This window comes from Filicampus tigris, chromosome 1 (assembly GCF_054856515.1).
Source record: "Filicampus tigris isolate MCC_2025a chromosome 1, RoL_Ftig_1.0, whole genome shotgun sequence".
In the NCBI taxonomy this organism is placed as follows: domain Eukaryota; kingdom Metazoa; phylum Chordata; class Actinopteri; order Syngnathiformes; family Syngnathidae; genus Filicampus; species Filicampus tigris.
Genome location: NC_141217.1, coordinates 18,189,109 through 18,202,649, shown reverse-complemented (window position 1 = coordinate 18,202,649; position 13,541 = coordinate 18,189,109). Strand labels below are relative to the sequence as shown.

Genomic DNA, 13,541 nt, shown 5'->3' with positions numbered 1-13,541 from the left:
TGCCTAAAATGCTTTCAGTGTCTACTGTACATTTTATACTGTTAGTAGATGAAATTAGGAAGAGTATGAGGAGGACGGTACAAAACGAAGGACAATGGATCATCAATAGGAGACGACATAAAAGCGAGAGCTGCATGCGAGTACATTAAGAAGCCAATTAGATCCAGCAAGTTGGTTTTAATGTTTTTGGCACCAACTCTAAAACAACTTTGCGAGTAGCTTGGGGAAATTAATGGTTCCTAAAAGGCGTGAATTAAGGACGTATTGGATCATGCACTTAGTTAACAATGTGTGAAGACGGTGTCAGTAGAGGACAATGGATGTGATCTGCAGAATAGGACGGACAGACAGTGGACAGATGGACAGACCTGAAGCTCCTCAATACGTCTGTGTAACACATCGACACTGTTGCTTTTATACTGATGGAAACCGTGTGAGGAAATGGCCTGAGCAAACGTCAGAACAGGGGGAGGTACCAAAAACAAAAAGGGTGGGGGGGTGAGGGAGTACACAAACACAAGGGAGGAAAAAAATAGAGGTAAATGGTCAAAATGCAGAAACTGTCACGGTCAGGATGATTTACATTGCAATCACCTGTGAAAGAAAGGGTTCGTGAACACACTTTCAAACATGTTAGCGTCATCTTATATCAGCATCATCATCACGGCGACATCTCACCTGGGCTGGGATTTGTCCTCCGTTTTTAAGCCAGGTGAGCTTCGGGGTTGGTGATCCGGATGCACGACAGTACAACCTCAAGGTGTCCCCCTCATGAGCGTCAATATTTTGGGGGCTAACTTGGACTTGGGGCTGTGTGCCAAGTCCATTGGGGTTTGATCCTTAAAAGAAAACAATGATTGGCAGAGTCAAGTAAACATTTCTAGCCCTCGTTTTTTGTCTTGCACATCAGGTTTTCATATTAATAATGATAATACTATAACAGCAACATCATAATATGTAATATAGTTATATATTAGCAATATTAATAAATTAAGGGTGAGGTTCAGCAGGTCATATCTATAAATTACAGGTCATAGCTATAAATTACAACGCATGCTAAATTCGTAATGCCCAAGCTTTTATAGGTCAACTTTCCAAACGAAAAAATAAAAGTATTTCCACCCAAAAAATGTGCTGGCAAAAAAAGTAAACACCTTTTTCAAATGAGCATCAAAAATACATTTAAAGCCACCGGGTTAAAATTTGCTGTTGACAAGGGTTATTATTTTTATAATCCTTGTAACAGTTAGTGGTAATCAAACTTAAAAAGGACACACATAGTGAGATGATTGGTTTTGAACTAATTTTCCAAGTGTGCGCATTAAAACAAGTGGAACAAGACTTCTTAGGCCAGAAATGTTTCTATGGGAGTACTGTAGTGAAACAGAGAACAAAGTTTTCCCATATGAAGATACTGAGAGCATACTTTTGACAAAAAGGGAAACCCGTGCTGTGTGCTCGCCATGGGTGTTCAGTGCTTTGCAGGCGTACTCCCCCTCATCTGCTTGGTCCACTGCTGTAAAGGTCAACATGTTGCCTCTTATTACTGCCCGGGGACTCATTCTGTTCCTGGGACCTCCTGTGAAAAACAGAAAAACTAAATAACACTACATCCTGTCACTACACCAGTGGGGAAACAACAATTCTTTTGGAGGTCCAACCGGTCGTACCGATCCATTCAATTGCAGGATTTGGGTTGCCGGTTACTGTACAGCGAAACTCGGCTCTCTGGCCCTGCTGGACAGTCAGTGTGGAGGGGCTGATGGTAGCCACAGGCTGGGCTCCCTCGGCAGCTACAAAAGACAAAACAGTCAGAAGGCCAACTGAAGGAATCTGCGATGGAGTGCCGTGTGGGCACTTTTGGTAGACTTGCACTGCAGAGTTGATGAAGGAGAAGGAAAGTGGCACGGAGCCATTGGTGTGGCCTCCGAGCTTATTGCTGCCTGTAGGAGTTTGGCAGGCTGCGATCCTGTAAGCCGCCGAAGCAAAAGAAAGGATTCTTTCAGCAGGGCTGCAGCAGTTAAATGCAGGCCAGCTGAAAAGCTCTGGGACTGTCGAAACTGTGACACTCTGACCTTTCAGACATCAACAATCCGGAGAGACGCCATCACAGTGATAGGAAGCAAAACGTGTTGGGATAACCTAAACAGTTTTGAGTCTGAGTAAGTACTTCATTTCACCAACAAAGTATCTCCTTTTTCATTTTGTTTGGTAAACTCCAGTCAGCCCTCGGTCTATACCTCATTTGGTATTGAGCTTTAGTACCAAACAGTCATAAATTTACAAAAACAAAAGTAGAATCCAAACACTTCTTTTAGATACACTACAGTCTGACATCAAAATCACAGTAAACAATCTAAACTGCCAATTAAAAATGAAAATAAATGAATCACCTTTGGGATTCCATCCAAAATTAAAGTAATGAAAGTCAAAATAACAGAGCTTTCAAAAGTTCTAAATGAAAAGATGGCAAATAACCAAGATTTGTCATGAGTGAGGTTTCTTCCCCCCTAAGAAAAAAAACCTACCTATAGGTCAAGAAATCACTAAAAAAATATATATACCCCTTTTCCTGTTTTGGTTGAAATTATATTAAACACAAAGTGTAGTTTTGTTCGATTTCCATCTGTAACCCTGACATTCATAAACATGCTACATGTCAAATTTTTAGCTAAATTCTACAAAGAGGTTGCAATGGGATGTATTAAGCACAGTATGATGTTTGAAGCCCAGATGAGATCAGTTTCCCAGCTCAGCATGTTTCTTGACAAGATGAGGAAAAGAGGAAAAAAAGGAAATAAGAAGAGACACCTCCAAAGTCTGAATGTGGAGACACTGCTGCTCTTGATGGTGATAAAAATTGTTGGACGCTTGGAACAAACCAGGTCGATGTAAAACAATTTACTAATTTGAAAACTCATCAAAACTAACAAAAAAGTTGGGGGGGACTCATCAAAGTAAAGGTACAATTGACATTCTATTGTTTTTGTTGTATTAGTATCAACATTTATTTCTCTTTGTGGTTATATGATAAGTAACTGCGATAACATTTTACTGTAAAAACATACTTAAAAGCATTTTTTTTACAAGTGTTATGCTGCAAAGGTTCCCCACTTTTCCATCACCTAATGGGGAAAATGTATTTCAATCAAACCGCCTCCTGGAATGGATTGTGTTTGTTCCAAGGGTCCGCTCTAGTCTTTCACAATGCTTACATTTTCTAAGATTTGAGCATTTGGTAGCCTTTGGCGCACGTGTGCTCGGCGTAAAAATGGGCGTAACTTCATTTTTGTGCCGGCTTAAGTCTAGTCTAGCGTGTTTGGGGCTGTGTTGCACTTCTCTGGGTGTTCTGACGCACAGAGTTGCGTCGCCCCCGACTCATCTGAAAATTTGGTAGCAGAAAGTAGTCTGCACTCAGCATTGAAACTGGTGCGTCGTCATTTTCGCGCAGGGGCAATGATCTAGTTCAGTGGGCGATCCGGCCACGCCCCCTGGCGTGTCTGCAAATGTGATTACAAAAAGTAGACTCGATTTTAGACTCGCAAAATGCAGATCTAACTCATGGCGCAGGTGGTGTAATGTGATTTTTGGTGAATTTGATCGAGGAGCAGGCAGACAAATTCGGTGCTCTGTGGACGTGTACGGTGGACGTCATGGTATTTCATTCATAAACATGACACCGGTGTGGGACAATCCCTCTGAATCATTGTAGAAATCAATTCATTGAACAGATTTTAATCACTATCACCTTAAAAATACGTAACACTCCGACGCACGATCGGGGGGGCAAGGCAGTCTTCAATTGCCCATGTCAAATGCACGGCCGACTACATCGTCCGCAAGGGGAGATCATGCAGTTTACCTACGAATATCATGCATTGACCCCACCGAGTTTATTTCGGTTTCCGTAATGTCAAGCACGACGTACTCGGGGGGTACTGCACTAGACCGCCTTGATTTTGATGCAAATGAAGGATCCTGCTAGGAATGGTCGGGAAAAGAATATTTCCATACCACAGTGATGTACAAAGGCGCAAACACCTCTTTATGCCCAATTCTACCTGTGCAAACTCCACCCATGGACACAGTGAGACTGCGCTTTGCGCTAGACTTGCACTCGGCACGAAAATAGGGCCCTTCATGTTCGATTGGTTGCAGCTACGTTTGCGTTTTTTAAAAAATGTTTTCAGAGGCTTATCATTAAAGCCTCACTCAGTAATTGAAAGTGCTCTCAACATTCATGAGGAGTTGTCCTTAAGGCTGAATGTGTCATTTTCCCTGCAGTGATGGAGCCCTATAAACCAAAGGGAGAGAGCCAGTAATGCTCATGTACAATCTGGAACATGTTATGGTACTGAAACAAAGAGAGCAGCTGATTGTACATGGGCTCTACCAGGCCAAAAGTACATCCTCTGGAAGATGAGCGCATGCAGATGCAGAGAGATGCGAGAGGCAAGTGTTCTTCCGAAGAGAGCGAAAACCATGCCCATGCTGACTTACGCTTCCTGTGTCCTTCAAACATTTCATAGGCTGTGTAAAACATCTGTGTCTGTGAGGCCTCTAGAGATGGGGGAGGGAGAGGGAGGAAGGGGGAGGAAGTGGGGAGGGACACGTAAACTGATAGGTCAATTCTTGGGGTCGTTCTCATTGAGACATTCTCCAGTGTGAGGCTAAACCTAAATGTAAAAATGGTATGAAATAGTTGAACTCTGACATTATCCTGACAGGAAAGAGTCAGGTAGGTTTCTGGAGTTACTGGTATGCTGTAAAAATAGGAAAAGTGCATTCAAAACAAGATAATAGGAGTCTCACTTACTGTAAATAGAAATGCGCGGTTGTAGATAATCGTGTTATATCCCACCAGGGATCCTCCAATGATTTATGATGCAGCATATGCATATGAATCAGATTAGTTGTTGAAAGGTCCTATAACAATCTCAAAAAATTCAATTTCCCATTTATTTTATTTTCGGAGAAGCATTTCAAAACCATGATTGTGCTGTGTTCAGACCAAGGTTATTTTAGCTAACAAAAACTAACGAAATAACCAAAATTAATAAAACACTTTCATTAACTAACTAAAATTTGTGGATGATGTCGCTCGTAGGTGACAAACTTGCGTGTTTGTTATGGCTCGGATGACTTCCTGCTTTTGTCACTAAGTCAACCCAAAAGGCGATGCTAGGTAACTAGTACTCTCCTTTTTTTGTTTAAACACACACACACACATACATATCAATATCTATCCATCTATCCAATCTTTTTTTATGCATCTAACTTTAGAAGCAGTGTGCACTGCAGTTACTGTACTTACTGCTATACAATACCTGTATTTGATTTGTGGATGGTTGCTTTTAAAATGTTTTTAAAATAATATTTTTGTTGCGTTTTTTTGCCTCACAATACTTACTGTGATGTTTGTTATGTTGCACACAAGAAATGTACTTTTGGAAAAAAAAAACTAAAACTAATAAAAACTAACAAGCCCGCTCTGAAAACGAATCAAAACTAACTAAATTAGGAAAAAAATCCAAATGTAACAAAAACGAATTATAACTACCCAAACTATTATAACCCCGGCTCAGGCTCATTTTGTTGAGGATGGCTTCGTCAACATAAGATTTCACACATGCATTTCTTGGTTTTTAGTCAGTCAGGCTGAGTGTGTGCTCGGGGGGCAGTTGCGACCTTTCAACAAAACAATCAGATTTTTATAATAAGGCCAGCAAATGCTATCTATCTTTTGCATAACACGTAATTTATAAACAAAAAACAACTTCCTAAACTTTAATAGAAGGGATATGGTTTGAGAGCACTAAACTGCTTTGACCTGTGTTGTGCATAGAAAAAATATCTGTGCTAGTTTTATGTGCGTGTCATGTGAATTTATGCATGATAAATCAACTATTTAAAGAGGAGTACTTATATATAAAAAAAAAATTAAAAAAAGCATCTGCCTTGTGAATATCAGTGTCTTTTATTCATACCCGCATGCAATCAAATTTCAGACTTACCTCTTAGGTTTATTGAGAATTTAAGACAACTGTGTGTGAATGCGAATATTGGATCAGGCTTATCTCAAACCCGAGTGGCCAATGGGTAATATTGCAAAATAAAATAAAAGACAATAACAAATGGATTGATAGGAAAAGCTGTACGACAATTATATCCATTCCTCAGAAAGCTTCAACACACACACAAAAATACACTCACAGAGCATGATAATGAGACAAATATGCAGGTATGGAGCATGGACACACATGCAGGTTAGTAGCAACAAGCCATTTCAGACACATCAAAAGAAATATTGTGTTACATGTTAAATATTACAGCTGCTAAATAACATACAGCTTGTGGTCATTTTTTATTTCATGTTCAAAATAACAGGATCTCTGTTCTTACAGTGGAACAACCTCCTTACCATTAACTTTAATTCATATTCTATTATCCACCAAATATTTTCACAGTCACGATAAATATTACAAATTAGAACACAAACAACTTAGGATGGGGACGTTACATGTGATATATTTTTTCCAAAATATATAGATCAAAAACATGTTTAAACAAGAGACTTGGGTTATATTTGCAAATTGTATAACATCAACAAAGCATCAGGGAGCACGGACAAACAGAAAAAGCGATGCAAATAAAGGTTTATGGGCTAAAATGAAGCGTAAAAAGGATGTTTATAAGTTTCTCTTAAAACTCTACACATGGTGTGTAGTTACATTTTCCACGTTGAAACATTTCTCTACATTTCAGTCAAAGGTGATGGTTCTTCTGCATCTTAAATCTGAAAGTGAAGCAGCTTAACAATGTGCCATAAATGTGACTCGTGCCGTCACTCATGAAACACTTGCTATTACAGGAGCAGGTTAAAAAGTCAAACAAGTTTTGCCAACTGCATGGCAGACAGCACCGTTTGGGTTTGGATTATTCGAGATGTCACAGCTAACTCGTCGAAGGAATACTGGGCGTCTTTCAGTTGCTCCTTAAAGAAGTCCTCTTTGTTTGTCTGAGTCACTAAAGCACCTGTAGGGCCTCCACATTCCTCCTCACAATTACACTATGCAGCTCTGGTAGGTAGGACACCAAGTACCCAAAGTTAAAGGATTCAACACCCTGCTAGTAGAATCTCAAGCCAAAGGAATCAGCAACTAGTCATCCATAAGCAGATAAACCACCACCGATTTATTCAACCCATATGGAAAGGAAGTAGAAAACTGGTCAAAGGGGAAATCAACCCAAACATATTTTTTTAAGAATATGTTCTATGCAAATCCACTAGTTGAAACAAGGCATTTTGATGAATATAGCGTTTGTGGAGTAAGAGTTAATCCACTCGTTTTCAGCCCTCTCTGGGGGCGGCCATTTTGTGAATTCTGTCGATTGAAAATGACATCACAACTACCCAGGGCTCAAATAACGATGTTGTTAACTGAGCCCCGGGTAGTTGTGATGTCATTTTCAGTCGACAAAAATGACAGAATGGCAGCCCCTTGAGATAGCTAAAAAGGGGTGGATTTTGCTGCTAAACTCATATTGCACAAATTCACTATTAATCAGAATGCCTGCTCGAACATATTCTTGAAAAAAAATATGTTTGAGTTGATTTCCCCCTTTAAGTACTGTAAAAGAGCAGTCTGTCAAGCGTGATTGCCCATTCGTTACGTGTCAAACGGCATTATCATTAATCTCATAATGCAGTACGTCTAGTCCAAAGTTTCATTTTAAAAACCCACAAGCTGTATCTCCGCAGATAGAGCAGGAAGTATCTTTAATCACACAAAGTTGCATCAGCAAGAATAAGAAATGCACTTGGAAGAGCTGGACTGGCCAAAACTATAATGTAATGACGAGAAAAGCGTCGAGAGCAAAAAGCAAAAGTATTGGAAGTTAGGGCTGAAAGCTTACAACGTTGTTAGCTAGGAGCCAGCCAAGTGTTCACAGAGCACAAAAAGCAGAGAAGCATGCGCCATTCCCAGATGAAGCAGGAAGAAGGGGTGGGGGAGTCAGAGCTGGTTGGACGGTGGAGGATGCTAACGGTGCCAAGGATCACAAACCTGGCACATAGAGGATGGCATTGCCCTCGTCCATAGCGAACATGTTGGAGCCTGTGCAGACGTACACGCCGGCGTCCTCTGGCTGGACGTTCTGAATGGTCAGGATGCCGTTGAAGTCCATCGCCCGGTTGGGAAGCTTCCCGTTACCCAGACGGGTCCAGACCAGCGTGTAGGCCGGCGACTGCAAATAGACACAAAACTTAAAGAATGTTTGCCATTATCACATGAAGATCTACGTATTTATGATATTACAGCCAAAAGAAATTGGTGGCTTTCAAAGCTGGATTTACACATCATGGATCAAGTGACCCAATTCAGATTTTTTTTTTCTGGCATCACTGCACAGAATACAGAATAAATACACATGGAATTGTAAATCCTGGGATCTGAATCAGGTTTCACTCAGATTCTCATTAAAAATCGGCAAAAGTGAGTGGTGAATTGAACAAGTGGATGGTCGTTATTACCTTGCTCTTTGCTGTACAGATGAAGTTTACAGTCGAGCCAACCCTGACTGTTTGAGCTTTGGGTTCCTCCACTGTCACTTCAATGGCTTTGGTTGCGACACCTGATAAATGAGAAAAATGCTGAGCTGGTTGTCACCTCCCTACAATAACGGCTTCAGTCATTTTTTTCAGAAAAAACTGAACCAAATACTTATTGTTATATTTATTAACAATTTCATTTCAGGGGTGGAATGATCTGTTTAACTAAGGATCTAGCTGTCTTTGCAGAGGTGGCCAGCATCCTGAGGAGATTTAAGGCAACAAAAATAATTTGTCAAAATATGACTTGGGTCAGGGATTGTATTAGATCATTTTAGGATCCAATACAAAATTGCAACTGTCACTTATAGAGCCCTTCATGGTCAGGCACTTGCATATTTACGAGCGCTTCTGCCTTTTCACTGTCCTGTCAGGTCACTGCGGTCGGCTGACCGCCTTCTATTGGTTGTACCTCGCACAAGATTAAAAACTAAAGGAGACAGAGTCTTTGAGTTGGTTGCGCCTAAGTGGTGGAATGCTCTTCCATACGAACTGAGAGCTGCCCCTTCTTTACATATTTTTAAAAAGCAATTAAAAACATATTTTTATGCGTGCATTCCAGTAATATTTAATAGCACTTTTCATGTATTCTACTACTTGTTTGTTGATTCTTTATATATGTATATTTTATATTTTATGTTTACATTAGATTGTATTATTTGAACTATGTGAAGCACTTTGTGAGCCCTCTCTGTGAGAAGTGCTATATAAATCAGATTTATTACTTTAAGTTGCAATATCACCAATCACCACTAGATGTCAGATGTGTCTTAGTTGCACTTACACTGGGTCGGTACTACAATGTGAGTAGGCCTGATATTTTGTGCATTTGGAATGATGAGGGCAAGACAAACATATCATACCTCAATATTAACATTTTGAGTGATTTTTGTGAACAAAATGTACAAAATGAGTTCTTGCACTTGACAGTGGTTTCTTGTTCAGTGGTTTTGTGCCATTCTTGAATGGTCATTTTTATGCAAACAAGCCCTTTGCACTGGAAAAAAAAAAGACAGTTTTAGGTTATTTTGTTGTTTGCTTCAACCACTTTGTTGTTGGATCTTCTATACATGCATTGAAAAATGTATTATCATAAATAAAACATATTAAGAGCATGTATTTTGCATGTATGCACATATTTTGTCCATTTTAAAATAGCCTTTTTGTCATATATCTGTTTTGGAAGTGTGTGGTCCTATGTGACCCCCGCAGTAGCACCGATGAGAAAATCGTGGCCCCTCCAGCATTTAAGTTTCCCATCCCTGGCTTCGGCCATTTTAAGAGGGTGACGAAATATGAAGATTAGTTAAAAATTTAAACCGGTAAACCGTTCACCATCCTGGGTTTAATGTTGTAACGTAAAGCTTTGACGAATCACAACGACAGGAAACATCTCATGGCAACACGACTCATACACACTTGTGACAACAATTTCAGCACGGCTCCTGTTGGTGCTGAGCTGGTCCCGGCAGGTACAGATGTAAACACCGCCATCGCTTGGCTGGACATTGGAGAAGAACAATTCTGCTCCTGCAATCAGGTGGCAAACACCAGTGTACTTGTTATAGCCATTAGGGTCACAAGTAAATCATTTTGTTGATTCATAGATATCTCAATATCATATAGAGCACGGTCAAGCAATGTGTCAATATCATATAGTGCACGGTCAAGCAATGTGATTGAGGCCTCTGCTGTACCTTGTCTGCGTCGGTCAGCATTGCTTGAGATGGGCCGCCCGTCCTCTCTGGACCAGTCGAAGTTGTGTGGAGTAGAAACGGACACCTGACAGCGCAGGGTGACTGAGCCACCCTGGGTTGTCAGGACCCTCTCTGGATACACCCTCACCACCAATGACGCTGCAGCTGCAGAGGCCAAGACAAACTTAGAAGCAATATTCTCTGGGGGGGGATCCTAAACAGCATTAAGAGTTGGTGACAGCTCCGGCACAACAAAAAAAAAATGTCTCACTTTTTGTTCAATCTAAAGAATGTAGGTTTAAATAAAAAGACAGAGGGAATTACAGATGAATGATACATTTGAGACAACAGGAAAGTAGAAAATATTCCACTTTGATCTTGTGAGGTCCCAACACAAACTGTTACAGTCAAACAAAAATAATACATGACAAGTGGGCTAAGATGTAAAGCGATATATTCCAAGCAGGACGGTTTGTTTTAAATTGTGATCCCTAGTATGAACCGTAAAGGCAGATGAATATAACTGCAATCAATATTCTGACAAACAGAACATTTGAGGAATAAACTACAACCACAATAATAAAAATGTACACCTCACTGGGTCCATTAAAATTTGCATCATACTCAATATTAATACTTTTTTTACTCTTAAATTGAATCAGATTCTTGATAGAAAATAATGTTGTGCCTGGTGAGACTACTGTATCCTTTTCATGTTTTCTCCTTTTTTATCATCTTACCATCATATGGGCGACACTTCTGTCTCTCCTGTGGGTTGCCAACATAACCAGGAGCACATCTGTTGATGGTAAAATCAGACCAAGTCAAAAATGCGACATCCATATGTAAACAACTAAGAAAATAATGACTGCCAATTCATCATTTAACACAAGTTATGATTTACCCATTTGAGACAACAGCAAATCCACTGTTGGAATTCGCAAAAGTTGATTCAAGGACTCTGGACACTTCTTGGTTGTTTAAAAAGTAAAATGGATCCAGATGCCTCAATTCAATTTTTTCAGATTACAGAGAGGTGGATGACTCAGAATCTACACCAGGGGGTCTTCAATCTTATTCCTCGAGGGCCGGTGTCCTACCTGTTTTCCATCTCTCCCTGCTACAACACACACCTGATTCAAATGATCGTTTATCCAGCTTCGGCAGACCTTGCTGATTATCTGATCATTTGAATCAGGTGTGTTGCAGCAGGGACAGATGGAAAAAAGACAGTACACCGGCCCTGGAGGAAGAGGATTGAAGACCGAAGACCCCTGTTTCTACACAGTCCACTTTGTGAAGTTATCATGTGGGTCATGTTGGAGAAAAATACTTACCGCTCACAGTACTGGCCTGTGTATCCAGGCTGACAGGCAGTACACTGGTAGCCTCCATTTCCCAGGCTCTCGCAAGTAGGAGAGAACCTGTCAAAAAAAAAAAAAAAAAATGAATGGACTGCAAAACCTCTACAAAAAGAAATTAACCATAAAGTAGTGTCAACATATGATTCTAGAAATGTCTCAAAAAATCTCCCCAAATGATTTTTCATATGCTTCAACTAATACTTTTGAACTGTTCATTTTTCGTCTGCTGTCTAAATGTACAGTACATAACATTCGTAGGGAAGTAAAACACAAACAGGTTTCAGGGCTTCACTCACTTTGTGGTAGAGGTGCAATGATTAATTAATTAATCGACCACTAATCAATTATAAAAATAATTGATCAGCCATTATCAGCCAAATCATCAGCCAAAATGTGTTGTAGCAGAACAAAATTAACATTTGCTAAAAGAGATACGCAGATATTTGGAATGAGAGGGCCATATTTGATTGAGAAGACAGTCTACTAACTGCAGATTTCACAAGGTTGAATTTGCTGTCAACGTGAACATGTGAGCAGTACAAAACTTAAGCTATAAATAGAGGAGGAATGTGCAGTCCGGGCATCTGTGCCAGAACTCACTGGTTGTCCGGGTCAGTGTGAGGGCAGGCACAAGGCTGGCAGTCCTCTGGTGTGCCAACAGTGGGGTCACCGAAGAAGCCGGATGCGCACTGCTCACAGAGCTCACCCTGAGTGTTGTGCAGGCAATTCTGGGAGGAAAAATCGTTTTGATTTGTGTCCATCACACCTTCCAAGACACATTTTGGTAATTTTCTGTTTCCTACTGTGCAGATGCCTGTCTCGGGATGGCAGGAGTCTGAATGGCCGTTGCACTCACACAGCTCACAGTGACCCAGGTATAAGCCTCCACCGGTGCGAGTGTATCCGGGTGCACAGTCCTGAAATAAATTGAAATAATGGATTACTCAAACAAAGTTGTCACCTTCGAAAGGTGAACTGAAGTGAAAAAAACAAGGAGAATTAACCTGGCAGGAAAGACCCTGGTATCCAGGTGGGCAGCGGCACTGCTCCACCTCAAGGGCCTGCGCCAGACCGCTGTAGTTGGGCACAGCCACTTCCATGCTGATGTCGGAGATACTGGATGAGCGCATCTCAGTGTAGTAAGACGCCCGGATCAGGATGTCATCCAGGTCAGCCAGAACCATCAACAAGTGTTCTCGTGTGGCGGGCATGCCATCAGGACGACGCCAGTGGTCCTGGAAATTACAAAGCACATAAAATGGATACATTTTTTGTTTGACCAAGGGCCTCCAAGCTTTGTGATAAGATGGAAAACAGTTGGATGGCACATGGGTAATTCCTCCCTTTCAGGGCAGTATATCGTCTGTGGCTGTTTCTTCTTACCTCGGTGAAGACAATCTCAAATTGTTGAGTCTCTCTGCTGCCATGCTGCCTTCTCTGCCAGGGTTGTCTCGCTACCAGAGTGATGTCATTACCCTTTAGGAATAACGCAAAAAGGTGTAAGAAAAGCTACATTTGGCCGAACGTTGCATATGAGTAAGAAGAGGCCCACTCACAATGATCTGGACATCGGCATCTTCAAGTAGAGCACCTCTTGGACCAGCCACGTAGGAGATTGTGTATTTCAATTTGCCACCATACGAGCCCACCTTGAAAGTATTGGACAAGAATGAACACATTTTCCTCGGTCAAAAAGCGCTCGTAAATGGAAGTAAGCACCACCAGATTCCAAGTCAAGTTGAATCAGAAATGCATGAAATTAATTAGCAGATTATCAAGATATTGTGTCATGGTGAGGCATTAACAATTTTGAAAATAAAGGTTTCGACATTAACTGTGGCCCGATGGCCCACGGCCACTACGCTGCTG

At 40.9% G+C, this 13,541-nt stretch overlaps 1 protein-coding gene across 10 annotated transcripts in view; it reads right to left on the bottom strand.

Moving 5' to 3' along the window:
• The window catches only part of hspg2 (heparan sulfate proteoglycan 2), a 93,176-nt gene that overhangs the window by 22,639 nt on the left and 56,996 nt on the right, over positions 1 to 13,541 (bottom strand). For 8 of the 10 annotated variants that reach the window (XR_015085723.1, XR_015085725.1, XM_086023708.1 and 5 more), the window contains 16 exons: positions 13,229 to 13,321; positions 13,056 to 13,148; positions 12,677 to 12,907; positions 12,476 to 12,589; positions 12,273 to 12,400; positions 11,646 to 11,732; positions 11,049 to 11,107; positions 10,309 to 10,473; positions 10,031 to 10,141; positions 8,534 to 8,634; positions 8,067 to 8,247; positions 4,501 to 4,560; positions 1,671 to 1,793; positions 1,427 to 1,579; positions 679 to 839; positions 369 to 446 (listed from right to left, as the gene is read on the bottom strand). Coding sequence is in view for 8 of the 10 variants with exons in the window: in XM_086023708.1 (XP_085879834.1) it covers positions 369 to 446; positions 679 to 839; positions 1,427 to 1,579; positions 1,671 to 1,793; positions 4,501 to 4,560; positions 8,067 to 8,247; positions 8,534 to 8,634; positions 10,031 to 10,141; positions 10,309 to 10,473; positions 11,049 to 11,107; positions 11,646 to 11,732; positions 12,273 to 12,400; positions 12,476 to 12,589; positions 12,677 to 12,907; positions 13,056 to 13,148; positions 13,229 to 13,321 (1,938 nt within the window). In the remaining 2 variants the exon portion in view is untranslated. The remainder of the gene's footprint in view (positions 1 to 368; positions 447 to 678; positions 840 to 1,426; positions 1,580 to 1,670; positions 1,794 to 4,500; positions 4,561 to 8,066; positions 8,248 to 8,533; positions 8,635 to 10,030; positions 10,142 to 10,308; positions 10,474 to 11,048; positions 11,108 to 11,645; positions 11,733 to 12,272; positions 12,401 to 12,475; positions 12,590 to 12,676; positions 12,908 to 13,055; positions 13,149 to 13,228; positions 13,322 to 13,541) is intronic. The other 2 variants (XM_086023759.1, XM_086023742.1) reach the window with 2 other exon arrangements.